Source organism: Astyanax mexicanus, chromosome 14 (assembly GCF_023375975.1).
Source record: "Astyanax mexicanus isolate ESR-SI-001 chromosome 14, AstMex3_surface, whole genome shotgun sequence".
Lineage (NCBI taxonomy): Eukaryota > Metazoa > Chordata > Actinopteri > Characiformes > Acestrorhamphidae > Astyanax > Astyanax mexicanus.
In genome coordinates, this window is record NC_064421.1 from 19810391 (window position 1) to 19835098 (window position 24708).

General features: G+C 36.8%; 1 protein-coding gene across 5 annotated transcripts in view; it reads left to right on the plus strand.

Moving 5' to 3' along the window:
- aspg (asparaginase homolog (S. cerevisiae)) overlaps positions 1-16203 on the plus strand; it is a 35374-nt gene extending 19171 nt beyond the window's left edge. For 2 of the 5 annotated variants that reach the window (XM_022672940.2, XM_007253789.4), the window contains 12 exons: positions 88-200; positions 1454-1639; positions 2833-2946; positions 3310-3429; positions 3571-3666; positions 5933-6096; positions 10702-10788; positions 11855-11954; positions 12279-12344; positions 12490-12513; positions 12956-12979; positions 14242-16203. In XM_022672940.2, coding sequence (XP_022528661.2) covers positions 88-200; positions 1454-1639; positions 2833-2946; positions 3310-3429; positions 3571-3666; positions 5933-6096; positions 10702-10788; positions 11855-11954; positions 12279-12344; positions 12490-12513; positions 12956-12979; positions 14242-14286 — 1139 coding nt within the window. In that variant the 3' untranslated portion in view covers positions 14287-16203. The remainder of the gene's footprint in view (positions 1-87; positions 201-1453; positions 1640-2832; positions 2947-3309; positions 3430-3570; positions 3667-5932; positions 6097-10701; positions 10789-11854; positions 11955-12278; positions 12345-12489; positions 12514-12955; positions 12980-14241) is intronic. The other 3 variants (XM_022672942.2, XM_007253791.4, XM_022672941.2) reach the window with 2 other exon arrangements.
- Positions 16204-24708: the final 8505 nt, after the last annotated feature.

Below are 24708 nucleotides of genomic sequence, written 5' to 3' on the forward strand. Positions count from 1 at the left end.
TTGCTCTGAACTAGACAAACAGAGTTTTGAACCCTTGATTTTTGGGTTGTTTTATCTTCTACTTGTCTTTTTCCTCCCTCTTTGCAGTAAACTGGGACACGGTGTGGAGAGCTAACACAACAGTGAAGTTCAGGATCAACACACAGATGAATCGCAACGTGGGTCTCCTGCGACTGTTCCCTGGAATCACAGCGGAGACAGTAAGATGATTTTGAAACAAATAGATTTTTGTGTTTTATTTTTTTTGTGTCCTATTATGCTGCATTTTAACATATTACATAAAGGTGCAGTCAAGACTGTGATGTGATGTTTTGACATCACTGTCTTCTGTATACTATCTTCTGTATTTTTATCGTAGAATGTAATATTCTGTTGTCTAAGTGGTTCACAGTATGACAGGTTCACTTGCCTGTGACTAGTGCTGGTAGCTAAGTAATGAGACAGAGTTGTGGAGCATGTCTAATTCTTCACAAAGGAGTGAGGAGTTGGCACTTACACTCTTATTTCCATCAGCTCCCATCAACAGCAGAGGGGGGAGGGAGCAAATATTTACTACCTCAATCTGCCTCTTTTCCCCTTTTATGCCTCAATAGATTTTTTATCGGCTTTTTTACGACCTATCTACAGAGAAGTGTGATGTGGTTTTGTCTTATATGGAAACTAAAAATGCTCCTTTTAGGATTAAAAAAAAAAAGTCAGTGTTGCATAAATAAGAAAAACTCAGATTTAGCAATAGGAAAGAGACAGTATAAAAAACTTGTTTAAATTGCAAGCACAGTTCTGTAGTTTAAAAACACATCATGAATCTGGACTTGGTTCTCATTAAGTTTTTTTTTATTGTTTTTTAGCTATTAGTTTGTTGCAGTGTTTTTTTAAGTTACACAAGCTTAACACAAATGTAAATAAGACAAAATATTTCAGCATTGTCCTTTTTATTGAAATAAAAATTATATTATATTAACAAATATTATATATCTTTGTACATCTTCACCCTCATCTGCAGCTCCCATGTATATATATATATATATATATATATATATATATTTCCTGTCTCTGAGTGTTCAGGTGTTTGGGAGAGGCTCCAGATGTGCTGCAGTGCAGTGGGGGGTTGGCGAGATTTTAATTTAATCTCCGGCATCGTTAATTCCTCTCTCTCTGGGACTATTGGGCCAAACAGGCCCTAAAGTAAAGCAATATGATGTGATAGGCTCTACTTCCCAGTGGGACCCTTTACTGCAGAGTACAGAATTAAAACTGAACTCACAGCATTCTGCAACGCGCTCTGTGTTTTATTGGTAATAAACTCTGCTGTTATCACCAGTGTGTTTGGATCAGTACAAGGAACAGAAAATCACTGAACTTCTTTCTTTCTTTTTTGTTTGATTTGATGGTATCAAAAGCATGAGTATCAGTGTGGTAATAATTAAGTGGTTGAAATCTCTTGTTTGACCAGGTTAGAGCCTTCCTGCAGCCGCCCATGGAGGGGATTGTGCTGGAGACGTACGGCAGCGGTAACGCTCCTGATAACCGTGCAGACCTGCTGGAGGAGTTCCGCAAAGCCACAGAAAGAGGAGTCATCATGGTCAACTGCACCCAGTGTCTTAGAGGCTCTGTCACTACATCTTACGCCACTGGCAAGGTGTGTGTTTGTGTGTGTGCATAGATACATAAAACCACCATATGATAAGGTTTTGTTTTTTCACATTCAAAAAAAGATATAAAGAATTGCTGCACAACATATTTATTTAGCGTCATCATTGCAATGTATGCATGTGCAACAGTCACATTGCAGGAAGTGCAATGTCGTGTGGCATATTGAATAAAGTGATAATAAGTTTTTGCTGCTTAATGCAAAAGGAAAATTCATACTGTTCTCATTTTCCATTACATATTTACTATCTGGAATTTAAAAAAATCACATTTTACCCCTTGTCCCTATCACTTAGCCCTACCCCTTTGTTTTGCATGTGCACGCCTAGAGGTAGGGGTGTCCTGATTCTTGTTAGACTGGGGGGGTAGAGAGAAGTTTTAGGGTTACATGACACTATAAACAGAGTTTTCTTAGAGGTTCGATCAAAACAGAGGGCTATGAGAAACACTGACAAGATGGTGACATAAGCGACCATAATTTTTAACAAATTATGATAATTAACACTATATTACCATAGTTCAATGTGTAGTTTTATGGCTATTTTCTTCTTAACAAACATAGAAAAAAATGTTAGTTGTTCAGTTGTGAGAAATTAAGGAATGAAAAAAAGAGAAATATATTTTTTTCCAGTTTTGTGCAGCCTTAATATCTAGTGTATTTTGTATTAATTTATTTTTTGTTCTGTTTGACCATTTTATACCAGGTTTTAGAATTCATAGGTTTTATAGTGTAAACTATGGCCGTATCACTCAAGTGACTCTCTTCACCCTATGCACAACAGTAGTACTATGGCATCCAAATAGTGAACTTAATGTGAAACATGGCGTTATACAGTGGCTTTAACGTGGCTTTACATTAGATGCAATACCTTATTTGAGTATCAAAGCTGTTATTTTCTGACCTAGTGCACTAAATACAAATTAGGGAGGAATTTTGGGTTCAATAAATTTCATAATTTTAATGCAAAAGCTGAATATGTCAATGATTGTTATATTTTTAACTGGTTGTAAATTTTCAATGGCATGGGAGTGAATTTTCTATGCTGTGTTGCTCACAGTAGACCTAGTAGTTTGCACTTTACTTGTGCTGGGAAGGCAGCTATTTTGACCACTGAAACACTGGCCCTTTATTCTCCTAGTTGTGTAATGTGTTTGTAATGGGGCTTTCTGTTCTCTTTTCAGGCTCTGAGTGATGCTGGATTGGTAGCTGGGTGTGATATGACCCCAGAAGCTGCTTTATCTAAACTCTCTTATGTGCTGGCTAAGAAAGAGCTCACCACCCAGGAGAAGAGAAAGGTAGTCTGAATCACATGAGTTTAAGTTTGTCAAGTGTGCAGATAAGAAAGTTGTGCATTAATTTACTAAAAAAAGAGAGAGCTATATAAGTGATTTTTCTATATTATTATTATTAATTCCTATACTAGACTAGAGTACACTCTATGCTATGTGCAATTTTAGCCTACTTTTCTGCAACTTCCAAAAATTGCTATTCCAGTTAAAGAGAGTTTTCTCCTCCCTGTCGTTACCTGGCTCAGGTATTGTGTTGCAATAACTGCACTATGGACTGGGAGAGGATCCTCATGGATTGGCTCCACTTTGTACTAATATTGTGTTATCAGATTACATCAGATTGCATCACGAGTTGTTTTGGGCCTTTAGATGTTGAGCCGCAACCTGCGTGGTGAGATGATTGCTGACCTGGAGGGGGCCAAGCTGACTCTCAGTGACAGTCGCTTCATTCAGGTCATCGCTAAATCCCTCAGTATCAGCTGCAAAGAGGTGAGACCCCTGAACACACTCTGAAAAACTAGTTTGACTGTTAGCTTCTCCATAGCTACAGGCTACAACGGAGTCTAGCTTTACACTCGCATCACAAAGCACTGTTGAGGTTGTGATTGTTGTAAATGTCTGTGTCTTCAGGAACTAGAAGCTATCCGTGATGCCCTGTGCCCCACGCTTGCCTGTGCTGCTGCTAAGATTGGTGATATTGAGGCCTTGGAAGCAATCAGGGAAATGGTAAGCTGTTCTCTAGGTTCTGTGCCCTTATGTATAAATGTACCAACACAATCCTGCAGTCAGATTCTCCCAACATGAATTAGAATGCCGCTCCTCTGTTCTTTTAAAACTTCCTTTATCAAACACTGATCTGATAAAGCTTAGCCTCTCAGACAGTCTTCCGTTTAGTATGCCCTTAGCTCGGAATGGATCTGCCCCGTCTCCGTTTCCTCTAAGCACTCTTTATCTCTTCTAAAGTCCCGAGACCTGTTCTCAGACAAGTTCTCAGACCTGTTTTAGTTCACCTCTTCAATGACACACACATACACACCCCACAAGTAAAGTTAAAATACCTCTTGGGTCAGACAGTGACAGTGTATTCTCTCTCCAGTAAACGACTGTGTAAGATTTTAAACGCATTAGAAATACAGCTCTGGAAAAAAAATTGAGACCACTTCAGTTTCTGAATCAGTTTCTTCGATTTTGCAATTTATAGATTATTGTTTTATTCTATAAGCTACAGACAAAGTTTTTCCCAAATTCCAAATAAGAATATTGTCATTGAGAGCATTTATTTGCAGAAAATGTGAAATGGCTGAAATAACAAAAATGATTCAGAGCTTTTAGACCTTAAATAATGCAAAGAAAACAAGTTCATATTCATGAAGTTTAGATTGAGTTCAGAAATCAATATTTGGTGGATTAACCCTGGATTTTAATCCCAGTTTTCATGCATCTTGGCATGTTCTCCTCCACCAGTCTTACACACTGCTTTTGGATAACTTTATTCCACTCCTGGTGCAAAAATGTAAGCAGTTCAGTTTGGTTTGATGGCTTGCGATCATCCATCTTCATCTTGATTATAATTTAGAGGTTTTCAATTTGGTAAAATTGAAGAAACTCATTATTTTTAACTGGCCTCTTATTTTTTTTAGAGCTGTATATTTGATTTAGGTTTATAAAGCCAATATCAACAGTTCTGTACAACATTTGAAGTAACATTTATGTAATATTGCATTTTAAACTATTACCTATTGCTGGCTAATGCCGACTTTGAAGCTGAATATTGTGCTTGTGCAAGGTTACGTCAAGAGAACCAGCAGTGTTATCTCTGAATGAAAACATATCTATCATTCTATCCCTAGTTAAACAAAACAGAGGAAGCCAAACATGTTTTAGTCTTGTGGAATTAGAGAGAAAGGTCAGGCTCAGATAAGTCTTCTAGTGGACTGATGAGATGGCATCTAGCCTATGTTTGTAAAGGCCCACCACTGATAACCTTTCACTCCGTAGAACTGTACTTTAGCAGTAGCCAAGTGTTTTTGCTGGAAAAGAGCAAGCAAGGTTAAGCGGCATGCTTTGAATTTTACTGGGGGGTTTAAATTATGTTTGTCTTTTAGTTATACCTGTTGCTTTCTGCAAGTTACTCCAGACTTTATATGGTGTCTCTTTCTTCAGTCCTGGGACATATTAGCTTGTAACTAGGGCTGGGTATCACCACAGATTTCCCAGATTAGTTTTATTCTAATGTACAAAATCTCAGCTCTATTTGATTTCCGATTAAATTCAATTCAATATCTATTATTTTTTTTTTATATTTCCCTTACTTGTTTTGTTTGGATATGAGAAGATATTTTCAGAGAGCTAATGCTGTAATTGTACAGGAATTAGACTTTGTAAAGCATAGAGCACAGAGCTCTAAGATATATTTACTATTTTTTTTCTACTATTTAGATTGTGACTACTGTTAGTGTAGAAATGCTGTACGAGTCTGATAGCCCATAGCACAATTGTGATGCTAACACTTTAGTAGCAACACTGTACAAGGCTTACAGCAGCAGTGCTGAGTGAGGCCGGCACAATGATTTTAATGTTGCAGAAGTGATGCTGACGCAGTGGTATTAGTACTTGTTCTAACAGCGTTAAAGTGGTGCTAACAGGGGTTAAAGATAATACATTTCTGAAATATTTTTAATACAAACCTGTAACTAATATTGTAACAAATTCATGTCATGGGCAATGCCATGCTTTTAATATGTCGTTGCTGTTGTATGAAAACCTTTTGGAATTGGTAGCATTTCTATTGGTCTGTTCATCATGACATTTTGACACAATGCAAAGAACAACTAGAATATCTACCTTATTTAGGTTTTAAATAAAAAGATAGTAATATATCTTTCACACAATGTCCCACATTAATTTGTATGTATTATGTTTTTTTTTTTTTTTACCACTCTTCCCCTAGGTAGACAGAGTTTTGTCCTGATTGACTGTTTTTTTTCTGCAGGGTTCTAATTTAAGTATGGCAGATTATGATGGCCGTACTCCTCTGCATATTGCAGCCTGCGAGGGACATCTGAAATTAGTGCAATATTTACTGGGACAAGGAGCCACCGTCTACGCCAAAGATCGCTATGGGGACACACCCCTACGAAATGCTATTCGTTTTAGGTAAGACTGTGTGTGTGTGTGTGTGTGTGTGTATGCGCTAATGGAAGCTGAAAATGCTAATGCTTTCAGTGTATACTTTTACCTGTGCATAAGTTAAATGTATGCTTGTCTGTATGAATATATATGTGTGCAGATAAGTGTGTTTGTGTGTGTGTGTGTGTGTGTGTGTGTGCGCGCACATGAGCGTGTGTGTGTGTGTGTGTGTGTGTGTGTGTGTGTGATGGCATGTGCTGTTGCATACGTGCCTAACAGAAAGCGTAGGTGTTAGTGGGTGGGTAAAAGTGCGTGGGCATCTTGTTCTGCAGGTCTTTTATCACACAGCACATTTAGTTCAGCTAAACCTTTTAAAAAGAGCTCAGGATTTATGCAGGGAATGTCTGAGTGTATTTTTTAATTAAATTAACTTGTATTCCATCCAGTTATTCATATTGAAAATATGGATTCACATTTGGATATTACCTCTCTGTGCCAGTGTAATATTGGAATGGAGTACATTAGCATGCTTACTGAAAAGATTATGCTTAGTGTCGTAGTTGCTTTTGGCACTGATGGGTATCCAATAGGATCACTATTGTAAGAAATGCATTCACCTAAAAATATAGTAAACAATGCCTGAACAGTAATGGAGCATGCACAACGTACAAAGATTAATATAAAGTTTAATACTACACAGCTTTTCGGGGGCTAACATAGCTTGAATCCAAGAATATGTGTAGTTTAGTTTATCTTTTAGGGGGGAAACAACAATCTAATTTATGTTCCTTTCATTTGGTTCATTTGTATATCCAAATACATAAAAATTGCACTGGATACTCTGGCCAGCAAAAAAAAAACATCTTTTTAAGAGCAGAAATATTTACGATTCTATTTACCCAATCATAAGGGTATCAGAAGTATAGAGAGAGATATAGAGAGTAAATAGGAAGTAATTGTAAGCAAGTAAGACTAAGTCCTAATGAGTGGGTTAGGTAATTTGCCATGTAAACTGGGGAGAAAATGGGAAAACATTGAAATAAAAATAAGTGTGGGGAGTTAGAGAATTTAAAACTTTATTATCATATAATTGGTAGAGTACTCACTTAACATTTAGGGTGAAAAACCCTTGTATCTGACTAAAATTGGCTCAGAAATGTTCCATATAAAAGTATTAATTCATACTGATTACAGTCAGTAAAAGCTTGGCAGTGAGAATACTGCTGCAGTTTCTTTTAAACATCTCCGGAGGGTCGCTGCTCTTCTGCTAATCTTAATTTATCCCTCGGTTCTGCCTGATCCACAACCTTAGTTTGAGCCTCTCATGCTACAACTTAAACTCCAAAAATAAACGGTAGATGTAAATTTGGCCTAATTCCACTGTGTGCATATGGAGCACACTATCCTAATGGCCGTGGCACGGTCTGTCAAACACACCAAATGATAGTTAGGCTGAGGAAACTGGGACAGAATGGCTTTCTTCTTTATTTTCTCCAGTCCCCCGTAGACCATTAGCAGCCTCTTCACTCCCAGACTTTCTCTCTGTGGAGAAATAACATACAAACAGAGCAGGATGAGATGTCAATCTCATTAGTGGAGATGAAGGGGAGGGGTTATGACTAAATTACAGTTGTGTACCACGGGAATGAGTGTTAATGATTGTGTCTGTGTGTGCGCTTGTTTGTGTGTGAGAAGGAATTAGAGCTGATGTTTAAAGGCCTTGACAACAATTATCATTTAATTAGAGTAATCATGAGATACACAGATTCACTGGTGCTAATTTTGACTCCAGCTGTTATATTTCACTGGTGTTCAGAGACTTTCTACACATTTCCAGTCCTGGGGGAGAGGCTCACTTCTCTGTGCTGCAGTTTCAATGTTCTTTGTTAAAGTAATGTGTGTCCTTGATTTGTTTCGGAATCTGGATTATAAGGCGCACTATCAATGAACTTTTTTTTCTTCTATTTTCATACATAAGGCGCACTGGACTATAAGGCGCATTATGCGACACTTGTAAGGAACAGGGGCGTCGATATGTTTTCCTTCTAATTCAGTAGGTCTTGCCGCTGGTTGGTGGTGTGGGGGGATAGTTAAGTTAAGTAAAGCTAAGCTAGGTAAACAAAATAGCAATAAAACAAACAAACAAAAAATTTTTAAAGTAAAACGAGCACTGAATGTTAATCTACACAGATTTCTGTCCTGAAAACTGTTTATTTGTGTGAGTAATGCAGTTTTGTTTATTTACAGTAAGCTTAGGTTTCCAGATATTCATTATGGCTGGGCTGCAGCAGCATTAGCATTAGCGGCTAAGCGCTAGCCGCGGTTGGCGCTAGTAAATGCTTGCTAGACAGCGTTACACCTGAAGAACCCTGAATGTTCCGGTGCTAAATGGCGGTATTAGCTAGCATCCAATGAAGCTTATTGTAAACATTATTACTGTAAACATGCAGTCTACACTCCGATATAAGAAAGAAACAAAAAGACGAAAGAGCTAGTGCTTGGCGTGTAGCGGCTAATGCTAATGCTGCTCCACCAGTGATAGACAGGTTAACAGCAGGCCCAATGCGTGAAAATAGACTGTTGATGGAGTGTAAGATGGCAGTGAGCATTGCGATGCATTTTGTTCTTTGTAGAACCATGACAGCATGAACAATTTGCAAAAACACTTAAACGTTGGTGGCTAGCTCTGTGTAGATCTTGTAAAATGTTTTTTTATGTAGCACAAATGATACAGTATGATAACATGCGATATTCACTGGAGAGCTGGGCAATATGACCTCAAATTAATGGAGAAAAAGAAAGTGTCATGTTCCTATAAGGAAGCGAAAACAAGACAGATAAAAAAGGGTGTGTTATCTAAACCAGCCGTACCTGCTACTCTGTTAGTGGCTGACAGATACTATGACTACCTAAGGTAGGTCCAACTGGATATTCAACAGCCACTAGTTTTGTCAGTGACTTACAGTGAAACATGCATGTGAGGGTAGGGCCAAAATGCGACCAAACGTACCCGAAATACATTACAAAAGAACCACACCTGTCATTATGTCACACAACTGAATATCTAATAGCTAAGAAGTCACAGAAACCTGGCATGAGAGACCTAGGCTTTACCCTCTTAAACATTACACTGTAAACCTATGTATTTCTATATACATAAAACACATTTATTGTATAATTTATTATACTGTGTTTTGAGTGATCATGACACCCTTTCAGTTATACCATTTACATTGTTTCAAAAATCTTCTAGGAACTAGGAGTTATATAATGAGCTGTAGGGACTCTGAGTGTTTCTGTGTGGCTCGTATTTGTTTTGGGAGATTAAATGACGATGCCCCGACTTGTCCCAGCCTGTCTGAACCATTACACTTACCCTTGTGTTGTAAACCTGTGCCAGCAGTTGCTAAGCACATAGGCTTAATTAAGCGTAGCCTTTTCTGCAGTTAAGTTCTCAGTTTCAGGGTCTTTTTTTTTAAATAGACTTAATTTTACTGTAGTTAGCAATAATATTACTTAATACTACCTTTAAAGGGGAATTCCAATTTATATTTGTATGTTTTTGTGTGTATTCACCAAGTCAGCATGAATCAAACGTCTTTCATTGAGATTTGGTGTAAAATTCTTTGTTATAGAGAAGTTTTCTGAATTAATTTGAGTAGTTTACATATGTAATGTGGTAGTGTGACAGAGAATCATTGAACATACAATATAGAGTCCCCACTGAATCACAGAGGCAAGGAAAAGTCCCTTAGAGCTGAAGGAGGAAAAAAGAAACCTTGGGAGGAACCAAGGCTCACGTGTATCTTGTACTATATGTACTATCGAGGCTATAATAAGGGGGGACCCATCCTTCTCTGGTCAGACAGCTAATGAATGAATGTCATTATACATCCCCATATGTCTTAATACATATTCAGTTGAATAGCCACCCTAGCAGTGTGAAAATTCCTAGTAAGAGTTTATATAAACTGTGTTCCCTGTGCTGGTGTTAAATGAGAGCATCTGAGGTTTTTATTGCCTTCTAAGACTAGGTTTTAGGGTTTTGTGAATTTTTGGCAAGTAATTGTACAGCAAAGTCTCTAGAGTATTTCTTTATTTACTATTAAATAAATACATTTAGCGTTGTATTACATTCTTAAATAAATGATTTATTTACATTGTAGACATCCTGTTCCTGCCATCTGCCATGTTTCTCTACTGTAAACCATTCTACATGAATGAATGGCTTTCAGGTTACATCTCATTGATTGAAGTATGCAGAATTACAACACATGGTAATCAGGGCAATTTCACTGATTGTTTGATGCATACACAAAAAAATAAGTAAAATATCCCTGATTATCATGAGTTGTAAATTTTATACATGTAATTTACTGAAATGATAACCAAATTATATCAATATATTTGTAACTGCATACTTGGCTTGCATACGAGCCAAGTGTGCAACTGCATATGAGTGGCCTTATAAGTGGTAAGCCTTATAAAAGGAAGATTTGTTATAAGAAGATCTGTGGTTAAAAGACCAAAAGGGCCTAATAGGTTATAACTACTGTGCTGCTGTTTAGTGAAGCCTTTGGCCAACATGATACCTGTTTTTCATTATTTGTTCTGTTTCATTCTTTCTTGTAGATACAAAGATATTGTGAAACTTCTAAGGAAAACTGGTGCTCATCTCTCTTGGGACGAAATGGAGGATGCTGGAACCGAGTTATGCAGGTGACAGACGCATGGACAAACAAATTCTTGTCTTGTGCACCATTCACGCAGGTCTGACCAGTCAATCAGGGCCTTCACGAGGTTTTACAATGTTCCCCAACTGCATTACATTCAGACAACATATCTATGCATGGTATTTAGCTTTTGAAGCAAACACAAGCGCTACACAACTTTTATTTCCTTCCTCATGTGCTAAAACAAATGGTGTGTGATACACTGTACACAATTAAACCATGTACAGAGTATAATATTTTATCTTTATCAATCACAGATGTTTATATTCACGTTTATGATCACTTCATAATTTCTAACTTTTTGGCAGAATGTGGCAGTTGTTCTTTTTTTATTGTATCCAAATTTACAAATGGCTCCAAAATCTTTTTCATTAAGCTTCATTAAAAGTAAAGTAGCTTTTTTGAAAGTAAATGTTTTTTCTGTGACAACAACCATATTGGTCAGTGTTTTTTTTTTTCTTTTTGTTATTTTAGAGCAAAATCAAAAGCGGTTAAAATTACCTGACAGTGAAAAACAACACTTTCTATGCTCAACATTTTTTTTCCCTTCCCCCCCCCCCCAAACATTTTTGTCCACCCTAGTCATACAAACTCACAATAGAGCAAAATTGAATGGGATAATGAATAAAAATAAAAATACAAGCACAGCAAAAATACACACTCACAAAAAAAAAAAAAAATAATAATAATAATAATTATAAATCAATCCAAATTATTATAGTAATATTGTTCAGTGTTAATGGCCAATTCTCTGTATGCAGTCACACTCTTCCAGGTCCTGTTTACACCTGAGTTGCTTCATTCATCTTGAGTATCAGGATTGTATCTGGATAAGATCAATCCATATAAGAATGCAAACACATTTTAAAATGTGTCTCAGACCACTCAAAGTTTGAGTGATCAATTTTTTAATTGTTTAAAATATGTATGGTGTGTATTTACATGTGTATTTTAATGAGGCTTGGCTTTATATGAATACAATAAGGTACATAGATAAATAAATAGATATTGAGTCATCTGTATTTCTGTTTTATTGTGTGTGTGTGTTGTAGGTTGGCAGCATGTGGAGATTTGGAGGGCCTGGAGCTTTGGCATCTAGCTGGTGCTGATGTGACCATGTCAAGTTACAGTGGGCAGTTGCCTATAGAGATGGTATGTATTTATATGTAAACTTCCTCTAAACTTAGCAGAAGCCCAAGGGTTAGCTTGTATACACCAGGGCTCCGGGTGGTTCAGCTGAATAAAGCGCTGCTGATATGATCCGAGGATCGCTGGTTTGATTTCTGGGTCATACTTCTGCCCACTGAGAAAAAAAAACAAAACATTTTATAAAAATAAATCTATACACAAAATAGACATAATGTCTCATTCTTCATTTTATTGTGCATATAGAGAACATAATATGTGACATGCTGCATCTGATCTGACATTGTTTGTGTGGATGTTTTCGTGTGACCTGTTATGTGTTCTTCTCAGGCCATACAGTCAGGCACTGATGAAGTGGTGCAGTTCCTGCAGTGGGCTGCTCAGTACCGAACTCAGGTAAAAAGTCAAGCAGACACAATACAAAACAGCTTATAATGACACACACAAACACTTTTTAGGCAGATTAAAATTGGGGCTTAGCCGTAGCAATCAATTTGATTATTTGTGTGTTCATTTATGTGCTCCCACTTGCACTTTTCAGCATCAGACTGATGAGTTTAATGAGGTAAACATGACTTTTTTTTTGTCATTTCACTCTCGAGTGCGATTGAATATTGACGTTTCTGTTCTGTCAGATCACGGTTGCATGTTTACATGAAATAGAGATGTTTGTAGAACTGCTGGAGAAGCAGTTCCTCAGCTCATTGAATACACTGTAATACAGATTAGATTGGCTTGTGATGACAGATATAATAAAGGGTTATTTGATCTATTTGTCATAAAGGTCCTGAGGCTTTAAGAAGAAGGGGAGATTACCTCTCTTTTTTCACTTAAAGTGTTAAGAGTGACATGTATTTGCCTAATTGTGTGTGTGTGTGTGTGTATGTGTGTGAATTCCTTAAATCTTATATGCTGGTGTCCACTCATGTCCAGGTGTTGTGGCATGTGCTGTTATCTACTGTTCTTTGTGTTTTCCTGCTTATCAATGACTATTCTTTACTTTGCAGCCAGTTTTTGATGAAAATGAAGAGGTACATTGTGGTTTGGTTTGTGTCTGGTGTTATAACTGGTACTGCATTTAAAGCAACAATCAGGGATCTGAAAAACTGCTATTGCTTCTCTATTTGTGAATCAGAAAAACAAAGCTTTTTAAGTTTCATCTTTTTGTGTCAACACAAAACCAAAAGTGGCCTATAGTGAAATCCCTGATTGGGGCTGTAACGGTGGCTAGAATGGACTGTATTGGCTTTGCACACTCTGAACACAACATGATCAGTGTCTGTGTTACACTTTAGTTATGGTGTTGCTTGCTTGTTATTTTACGTGTGTGTTGACTTCCATCACTGTTTCAGTTGTGACCAGATGACTGATCAAAAATCTGGATAAATATATTTAGATAATCTTGTTTTACGTAAATGTATTCTATGCAAAACCTTGTTTTTGAACTGTATAAAATTAACATAAGCACCAGAGGAAAGATAATTAACATCATATACAGCTTTTTTCCACCAAGCATCTTGAAACATTTGTCTCAACTCTCTTTCCCATGCAAATCTAACTTTGCTTGTGGGGCATTTCCCCTGTAGTAGTAGTTGGGTATACAGCTCTAAAAAGGGAGAGACCAAGAGAGAGTTTATTTACTTTTTAGCAAATTGAAAACCTCTGGAATATAATCAAGAGGAAGATTGATGATCACAAGCCATCAAACCAAGCTGAACTGCTTGAATTTTTGCACCAGGAGTAAAGGCATAAAGTTATCCAAAAGCAGTGTGTAAGACTGGTGGAGGAGAACATGCCAAGATGCATGAAAACCAGGGTTACATATTACTTTAAATTTAAAATGTACCGGGAATTATGTTCAAATTCTGACTGTGGACAAAACTACTGGGTTTGACAAATATAATGTGAACGGTATCGAAGATGTGAGGATATGAGAGCTGGAAGGGATGTGATCTAACTGGAATATGCTTCCATTTTGCACCAGTCTTGTTCAACCTGATTTTGGATTCTTAAACCTGGAGTATGTTGGAGTAAAAACCCATGCACCTTTGTTATGTACCTTTTGTGAGTTTATAACTTCCACACAGACCAACTTACATAAACATCCCCCAAATAACAAACATTGAAAATAGCAGAATAATATATATAGTGATTTATGGTCACTTTGTTTTTAAATGCCCTTCCCATTTTTTGAGATTAATATTAGTAAGCTATGCAAATAGCAGTAAATGATGCCAAATACATTCACATTTATCTGCTATTTTTATCTAACTTGCCTTATTCTTTTTCCTAGAATGGTGAGTTCATCGAGTTCACTGCTCGTCCAGAGAAATCATAAGAAGACAATCCTGCTACACCAGATACTTCCTGCTATTTCCGTCCTTCCATTTTTTGATTTTGCAGTTTTAGCTTTAACTGTTCTCTTTTGTGTACCCAATTTACGCATCATTTTAATTTGAGTGCTTTTAATTTAAAAAAGCCATTTCATTTATCTTGCCTTCAGGCTGTCCATGGTAGTGCTAAGCACACAAATGTAAATGTGAATGTATTGCGATGTTGATGGTAGAGAATAGTTTATAAATGTACGCTCTGCTCTACTGACATCAAATCAGTATGTAATAGCACTAAAGTGTAATTTTAATGATGTCCACACAAAGAACGATGCAATATTTATATGTTTAGAAGGTGTTTTCAGGTTATGACACCTCATCTTGGTGAACTGATCCAGTTCACACTGTTGTATTGATTTGTTGGTTATTGTAGTTCTGGTATAAATATGGGATATTTTTGTGGCAAATGTGATTTGCACTAGATGGTTACAGCTGGCCAACATGGGCCTTTAAGTTTCTGGCTACAGCTAACTTACCATCAGCTAATGTCTACTGCCACAGAATGTATTTAGCAATATCACTATGTTATATATATATATATATATATATTATATTATATGTTCTTGTCAATTTTATTCATATTCCTATTGTCACACCACAGCCCATGTCTGTCCTCTGTTCTTCTGTCTTGTGTTCCTAGCCATGAGCTCTTTAAGCACATAGCCCTGTTTTGTTTTTGTCCTGTCTCCACCCTAGCCCCACCATGTCATTAGTTGTTTTTACCCTGCCCCCTTGTTACCAGGTCCAGGTGTTCCTCACCCTCTTTGTGTATTTAAGCCTCTTTGTTTCAGTGTTCCTCGTTGCGTCTTTTGTTTGTCTGTGTGCTCCATGTGTAGTTTGTGTATTTGTATTTTTGTTAAGCATAGTATTTTTGTAAACTCTTTGTTTGCTTTGTGTAATCCCAGTCAGGTTTGTGTTTTCATGCTTCTGTTTCTTGTTTTCCTAGTTTTGTTAAATCCATCTAGTCTTATCTTTAGTCTTGTCTTTGTAGTATAGTTTGCTTTGTCTTGTTTATTTGTTTTTACGTTTCCCTCCCTATGTTTGCTTTCTGTTTTGCTTTTGTTTATCTTGTTTGTTATCTGCGTTTATGTCCGTCCCCTCCATCTTTGTACGTGACACCCATGTTGTAAAGTTAAATATTTCCTTAATATTCCTCTAATAATAATTCACTGTTAATTCATACTGACCTGCAAAAATGCTGGAATTAAAAAAAACAAGTGCAACCATACAAAATAACTTTACTCAGGTAATTTATTTGTTCATTTTTTTCCTATCATCTGTTCTGTTACTAGACAGTTTTTATCATCTTTAGCCAAAATGTAAGTGACTTGTTTTATGTCTCACATAAAGCACAAAATACATGTTTATAATATGTGGATATAAAAGTTATAAAGGGTAATATCACAATGTTTTATCTGTTTAAATGTCTGTATGAAAGGTACATTTTATTATATTAAGATGTCAGCAGTGTGGGTTTAAATGGTTTATGTAAATGGGGATAAAGTACGGTATATCGGTCTGATTGCATTTAAACTTATCCTTATTCTTCACATTACAGTGTATCAGACTTCATTCAGACTTCATATTCAATTTTGTCAAATATTCACTGCCTTTATTCTTTAGATGCCTTTAGACTCTTTAGACTTGTTTACCTTTTATTATTTGCAATTGTTCTAGAATTCCAGAAGAAAACCAAATGAAAGCACAAAGCTGCAGACATTGACTCTTATTTTATTTTTTTCCCTCATAAAGCTAGAGGATATTGATGTGTATGTATAAGAGATATATTTCTCTATGTTTCTGTATTCTGTATTTGGCTGTTTAATGTTAAACACACAAAGATGAAAATAAACATTTCATCATCACTGTTATCTTTGTCTCATTTAAACATACCAGACTTTTTCATTTTAAATAAAAACTAAAGAACTGTTGTGATGTGGAGAACGCAATGAAACAGTACATTGGGGTGCATGGGTTCTGAATATTTGATGCGTATTGTTGCCTAATGTTGCCATTAATGTGTTTTATTCATTACTTATTGTGAATTTATATAGTTTTTAAATGTGGAACTTATCATTACAGCATATTAAACCCATTTGACTAGTTTTATACCAATCTATACATGCGGGTCATAAGAAGAAAATAGCTTTTAAAAAACGCATTTAGTTCCAAAGATCTCATAATCTGTAATTCCAAAGCTATAGAAGCTTTAAACATAATAGGGGCAAGAATCCTCTTTATTTTCAAATCAAGGGTACTAAAGTAAGATTCTGGAGCACTTATGTGAGATTTTTATATAGATTTAGTAGTGTATTTGAGTAGTAGTTTAATAGTGTAGTGGTAAATCAGTGTATAGTAGTGTATTTGAGTAGTAGTTTAATAGTGTAGTGTTAAATCAGTGTAAAGTAGTGTATTTGAGTAGTAGTTTAATAGTGTAGTGGTAAATCAGTGTATAGTAGTGTATTTGAGTAGTAGTTTAATAGTGTAGTGTTAAATCAGTGTATAGTAGTGTATTTGAGTAGTAGTTTATTAGTGTAGTGGTAAATCAGTGTATATTAGTAGTGTATCAGTGTATAGTGATGTAGAAGTGTATAGTGGTGTATAGTAGTGTATAGTGGTGTATCAGTGTTTAGTGGTGTATAGTAGTGTATCCGTGTATCAGTGTATAGTGATGTAGAAGTGTATAGTGGTGTATCAGTGTGTAGTGGTGTATAGTGGTGTATAGTAGTGTATAGTGGTGTATCAGTGTTTAGTGGTGTATAGTAGTGTATCCGTGTATCAGTGTATAGTGATGTAGAAGTGTATAGTGGTGTATCAGTGTGTAGTGGTGTATAGTGGTGTATAGTAGTGTATCCGTGTATCAGTGTATAGTGATGTAGAAGTGTATAATGGTGTATCAGTGTGTAGTGGTATATAGTGGTGTATAGTAGTGTATAGTGGTGTATCAGTGTTTAGTGGTGTATAGTGGTGTATAGTAGTGTATAGTGGTGTATCAGTGTTTAGTGGTGTATAGTAGTGTATCCGTGTATCAGTGTATAGTGATGTAGAAGTGTATAGTGGTGTATCAGTGTGTAGTGGTGTATAGTGGTGTATAGTGGTGTATCAGTGTTTAGTGGTGTATAGTAGTGTATCCGTGTATCAGTGTATAGTGATGTAGAAGTGTATAGTGGTGTATCAGTGTGTAGTGGTGTATAGTGGTGTATAGTAGTGTATAGTGGTGTATCAGTGTTTAGTGGTGTATAGTAGTGTATCCGTGTATCAGAGTATAGTGATGTAGAAGTGTATAGTGGTGTATCAGTGTGTAGTGGTGTATAGTGGTGTATAGTAGTGTATAGAGGTGTATCAGTGTTTAGTGGTGTATAGTAGTGTATCCGTGTATCAGAGTATAGTGATGTAGAAGTGTATAGTGGTGTATCAGTGTGTAGTGGTGTATAGTGGTGTATAGTAGTGTATAGAGGTGTATCAGTGTTTAGTGGTGTATAGTAGTGTATCCGTGTATCAGTGTATAGTGATGTAGAAGTGTATAGTGGTGTATCAGTGTGTAGTGGTGTATAGTGGTGTATAGTAGTGTATAGTGGTGTATCAGTGTTTAGTGGTGTATAGTAGTGTATCCGTGTATCAGTGTATAGTGATGTAGAAGTGTATAGTGGTGTATCAGTGTGTAGTGGTGTATAGTGGTGTATAGTAGTGTATAGTGGTGTATCAGTGTTTAGTGGTGTATAGTAGTGTATCCGTGTATCAGTGTATAGTGATGTAGAAGTGTATAGTGGTGTATCAGTGTGTAGTGGTGTATAGTGGTGTATAGTAGTGTATAGTGGTGTATCAGTGTTTAGTGGTGTATAGTAGTGTATCCGTGTATCAGTGTATAGTGATGTAGAAGTGTATAGTGGTGTATCAGTGTGTAGTGGTGTATAGTGGTGTATAGTAGTGTATAGTGGTGTATCAGTGTTTAGTGGTGTATAGTAGTGTATCCGTGTATCAGTGTATAGTGATGTAGAAGTGTATAGTGGTGTATCAGTGTGTAGTGGTGTATAGTGGTGTATAGTAGTGTATAGTGGTGTATCAGTGTTTAGTGGTGTATAGTAGTGTATCCGTGTATCAGTGTATAGTGATGTAGAAGTGTATAGTGGTGTATCAGTGTGTAGTGGTGTATAGTGGTGTATAGTAGTGTATAGTGGTGTATCAGTGTTTAGTGGTGTATAGTAGTGTATCCGTGTATCAGTGTATAGTGATGTAGAAGTGTATAGTGGTGTATCAGTGTGTAGTGGTGTATAGTGGTGTATAGTAGTGTATAGTGGTGTATCAGTGTTTAGTGGTGTATAGTAGTGTATCCGTGTATCAGTGTATAGTGATGTAGAAGTGTATAGTGGTGTATCAGTGTGTAGTGGTGTATAGTGGTGTATAGTAGTGTATAGTGGTGTATCAGTGTTTAGTGGTGTATAGTAGTGTATCCGTGTATCAGTGTATAGTGATGTAGAAGTGTATAGTGGTGTATCAGTGTGTAGTGGTGTATAGTAGTGTATAGTGGTGTATCAGTGTGTAGTGGTGTATAGTGGTGTATAGTAGTGTATAGAGGTGTATCAGTGTTTAGTGGTGTATAGTAGTGTATCCGTGTATCAGTGTATAGTGATGTAGAAGTGTGGATTCCAGCAGAGCCGGTCAGACCTGCAGGGCCTTCATTCCGCTGTGAATGAAACGGCTTGTGTGAACAGCCCTCAGCTCTCAGTATAAAACACGGAGCAGTCCGGACAGAGTGTGTGTCTCTGCTCGAGGAAGAGTCTGGAACACTGTTCTCTCTCTCTCGCTGTTCTCTCTCGGCCTCTCTCGCTCTTTCTGACGCTCTTCCTGCTGCTGTTCTCGCTGTGGATGTGGAGGGTCGGCGGGACGCCGCTACGCTGGGACTGTGAGGGTAAGAGCGCGCGCTGCTCAGCTCGACACGCGGGGCGACCCCTCTCTGCACTGTGGTGGTCTCTCTGATGCAGTGGTTCTCAACAGTTCAACAGTTCTCTCTCACAATTGTGAAATGTTTAGGACCACTTGATCAGGCGGACACGTGCTCTGGCGCTGAGGGACTGAGGGAAGATCTGCTGTCTGTTTCTGAAAGAAGGGCTGTGATTTCACCTGTTAATTTCTGGATTTAGAGAATGTAATGATACTAGACTTGATTATTAATAAGGTAATGATACGTGTATAGTTAATTGATTGATCTAATTTATTTTTTTTTAGAAATAAACGTCATTATTTGCAGTAAGAAATGTTTGGGTGTGTTTTGCTTATGTTTGTATATTTGTATCTCTCTCTCTTTCTCTCTATCTCCCTTTCTCTCTTACTCTTTATTACTGTTTATGCATCTTCTACGAGATTATTGGAGGTGGGGGGTTGTCAGGGGGGTGTTAATGCATGGGAGGTCTTGTTCTTTTTTTTGAGCTGATCTAATGTATTCAGTATATAGATAAAGTATCTAGTAATACTTACTGCTAATTCAGTAATTACAAAAAAATAGTACAATATTTTGTTATATATAAGTAGGTTTATACAGAATATATTTAATATATATACCTTTTTAAATTTGCCTTTTTTATTGTTTTATTTTCTACCTTTGTTTTGTTACTGTTGTTGTTTAATTCTCTGTTTTATTCTCTGTATATATTCTCTTTATATTATCTTTACTATGTTATACTATTGTAATGTGTTGTTGATATTGTTTTAATGCTTTGGCAATATTGTTATCATTACTGTCATATTAATAAAGCTAAATTAAATTTTAAATCTAATGTCACTCTATTTTTTCTCACACACATCTCTCTATGTGTTTCTTTCTCTCTTATCTCCTTCTTTCTCTTTCTCATACACTCTGTTCTTCATTTCATTCCCTCTCTAAATTCTCTCCTACATTCTGTTTCTTACTTTCTCTTCCTCTCTAATTCTCTCCTGTTTTATTTCTCTCTCTTTATTTTCTTTCTCTCTCTCACTCAGTTCTCTCCTCCGATCTATTTCTCTTTCTCTCCCACTCTCAAAAAATATCTTCTCCTCACACTCCCATACACTAATCTTCCAATTTCTCACAATCTCTCTCAAACACACACACACAAACACACACTCTTGTCCCCTCTCTGTTTCATCTCTCTCTCTCTCTCTCTCTCTCTCTCTCTCTCTCTCTCTCTCTCTCTCTTTCACACACACAAACACACTAATGTCCCCTCTCTTTCTTATGAATCTCTCCTCTTTCTCTCCCACACTCTCATACTCTGTTCCCTCAGTCCACCTCTAACACTCTCTTTTTCCCTCTCTCTTTTCTTGTTCTCTATCTCTCTCTCTTTCATCTCCCTACACTCCACTCACCCTTTCTCTGTTTCCTTGCTTCAGAAATCAAGGTAGAGTCACCGGCATGGCTATAAATATACCAATTTTTACCAAGCTTTTCAACCAAAAATAACAATAACAAACACATAAGAAACAATTCCATCAGTTTTATTCTTTATTTATCTCTCTTTGTGTCTCTGTCTCTCTCTCTCGTTCGGTCAACCTCTCTGTCTCTTTTTCTGCTCTCTCTGATACTCTGTCTCTCTGTATCTGTCTCTCTCTCTCTTTTTTTTTGTTTTAAACCCTGAGATTTTACCACAGTGCCCTTTCTGCTCGTGTGCACTGTTTTAGGCTGCTTCCTTTATTTGATGTTTTTATGTATTTTAACATCACTTTTACACCCCAGACTTTTATCTTTGGTTTTAAAAATGTCAAGAGTCCTAGTGTCAACTTATTCATATTTATCCTTGGACAGGCTAAGTTGGCTATTTATGTCAGTCAGGTAGTGCTAAGTGTGACGTCATACAGACATTCTCAAGAATCCTGGTCAGATTCAGATTTTAAGTTTTTATTTTAATTGTTACAAAAGTATGCGCAGTTTAGCAGCTCTTACATCTGTGTGGTGATGGGATGAGGCAGTGTGCGCAGTTGATGAGAAGGAGCTTTGCTTTGCTGTTGAGTTTTGTATGTGTTTTTTTATCTGATTGTGGTCATCTTATTTTAATCGTTGATTAATTTATTATTTTACTGTAGATGAGTGTTGATTGGTTTAAATAATGAAGGACAATCAAAAGTCTCTCTGTCTCTCTCTGTCTCTCTCTCTCTCTCTCTCTCTCTCTCTCTCTCTCGCTAATGCCCCCTGGTGTTATAGAGGAGTGTGATTGTTCTCAGGTTGAGTTGAAGTGAAGTGTGTGTGTGTGTGTGTGAGAGTAACTGAAGGCTGTAGTACCGGGGCGCTGTTGCTCTCCATGGTGCTGAGAGCTCCTCCTCCTCCTCCTCCACCCTGGGGTTCATCAGGCGGCGGTTCCTCCGGCTTCTCCTCACCTGCTCTGCTCTCCTCTGCTCGAGTTCAGTCGCTGTTCGCTCCACAATAAGCTCCTGATCTTCACTTAAACTACACAAATTCATAACAAGAGACAATCACACAACAACACAATCACACAAATCAATAGGAGCAGTTATTACAGTAAATCACTTTCATTAAGCGGGAGGGGGAGGTGAGGGGGGGGGGGTGGTGGATCTGAACAATGATCCAACTCATTAGCAGAGCTGGTGACTGATGCAGGCGCGCGGGGAGCATCCCACTCCAAACATCCTCACGCTTTGTGCAAATATCGAGCCATTAGTGAGCAAATCCGATGGATTATGTGGCCCTCTGACACCGCAGACTGAGACCTCTCATGAATTGTAAATAAGGGATGGAATTCAAATAAGATTGATTTTGTCCCACACAGAGAAACACATAATAAAACAGCAAGTGTCACATTATTGAAGGTTATGGGTCTTCACACCTCTAAAGACCTGCTATTACTATTATCATTATTACAATTCTCTAATAAAACACTTTATACTTTATATTTTATACTTTTCATATAAGTTTGCAGAAGAAAAGAGACATTTGCTCTAGACACAACATCTTGTTTATGTGAAATGGCAGGATCCAGTCCTCCACGACCCATTAAAAAACAAATTAAGAGTCAATTTTGAGAAAAATAATTATCTGAACCATTTTATTTTTAACAGCTTTTAAAACAGGAAAAGTGAAAAACACTCTCTGAATCTGATAAAAAAAACATGTACACTGAGAATACTTTAAAATACATGTAAAAAATAAAGGAAACCTCTGTAAAAATAATATAATCACATTTTACAGACATTTTCTGTCGCTCCCTCTGCCTGAGAATAAATTCATATTTTTATTACAAACATTTTATGCACTCCTCCTGCTAGATAATTACTGTTTTACAGCCATTTTTTGGTGCCTTTGCTGCCAGAATATTACTGTTTGTTTTTAATCATTATTTTTAGTATTTTCTTGCAGTTACCAGGCATATTTGACAAACTATGACAAGAAATAATATTTACTAAATAAAGTGTAACCAGAATATGTTTTATATTTTAGATTCTTTAAAGTAAGCATCTCTTGCTTAGATTTGCACATCTTGGATGGATTTTTTCAGTCAGCTTTATAAGATAGAGTCATCTAGGCTGGCTTTCAGTTAACAGCTATGCTGAATTTGTCAAGAGATAATTACTTGAATTTCTTGCATCTTAATGTGTTTGAGAGCATCAGTTGTACATTTGTGAAGAGGTAGAGTTGGTGTGGAGTGAATAGCTGTAATTAAATAAAGTTCTAAACCATATTAGGCAAGGACTACTCAACTAAAGTAAAGAAAAAGGTCAGTCAATCTGAAAAAAAAAAAATCAACAAAAGTATTTAAAAGTATCTTCAAGTGCAGTCTCAAAGACCATCAAACGATATAATGAAACTGGCTCTCATCAGGAACGCTCCTAGAAAAGAAGACCAAGAGTTACCTCTGTTGCACAAGATAAGTCCATCAGAGTTACCAGCCTCAGAAACCGCTTAACTGCAAGTTGACAGCACTAAAGGTAAGATCCACTTAATTGTTAGGAAAAACGAAAATCATTAAATGAAAGAGTGTGTCCAAACATTTGAGTACATTTAAGTATAAAGTTACAGAATATAATTCTATTTTTTTATCAAGTTAATTTTGTTAAAATTGCTAAAAGCTCTTAAAAACAGATGATATATGCTTTCTACTTCAACATATTTTTTTTCATAAAATCACATGCAGTTATCATGTCTTTTTTCATCAAATGATTTTCCAGAGAAGAAATACAAAAAATGTCTAATCCTTCACTCAACTCACATTTGCGTTGTCTCGCCATAAATTATTCATTAGCCCTCAATCCAATCCCAGCTCTGCTTTATCCCAGTCAGACAGGGCTTTCTCTCCGCTTGATCTCAGTGAAGCTCCTAAACAGTGCCAATATTTACTAACTGCTCCTGGTTGGCCCCCGCCGGCCCAGCGTGTCCACCCAGCCAGGAGGAGATACTTCAGCTCCTAATGAGGAGCCTGCAGCAATGTGCCTCCATGCAGAGGGCAGCAGGGTACAGCAGGGTAGCAGAGTGGCAGATGCAGAGTGGCTGTCCCCTGGGTGCATCATCAGCGTGTCCGTGTGAGGCTGCCTGTCCACACAGTACACGCCCAGATTGTGCTCAAGAAACTGTTCAATCACCTCTACATCAGAGTGTTATCATCAGGTCCTGAAAGATGAGTGTGTACGAGTGAGCCCCTCATCACTGCAGTGCATCCTACACCATCAGCTGAAAAAAATAATGTGTGTGTGTATATGTTGTTCAACATTTCAATTCAAAAATTGGTGTTGTTCTTATAAGAGAGCTATTTGTAGAAAGAGATCATTACAAACAGACATATGGAATGAAGTCAAGACTGCCATTACATAAATGATACATATAAACTAGATGCAATTTTCTTATTCTTTTTTCTTATTTCTCTACACACTAGCTAAAAATAATTTCGAAGAAAGCAACAAAGCAGTTTTGTTAGTCACTCTGAATAAGAGCATCTGCTAAATACCTTATATGTAAATGTTATGTAATATATGCTATGGTAATATAGGTAATATATTGATTTATATAAGCTATGTCAAGACATATCTAATGTGGATGCGGATGGATACCACTGGTTTTAGGGTGCTCCCATGTCTATGTTACCTTCTGGCTTTGTCCTTTATTTGTATAGCACAGTAACAAAGTGCTTTACAGAATGTAGAGTCAGTAGCAACACCCTTATAAAATTTTCATTCTCTGTACTCCAGAAAATTAAAGTCTGTATAAATTCAATCAGAACTAATTCCATTTTTACCTGCACTGGAGCCCCCTCTCTATAACCAACTATGGTTACCTAATTTGTTCCTTAATAATGATTTCTGTAATTTTTAAAAGCATTTTCACACACACACATATATATATATATATATATATATATATATATATATATATATATATATATATATATATA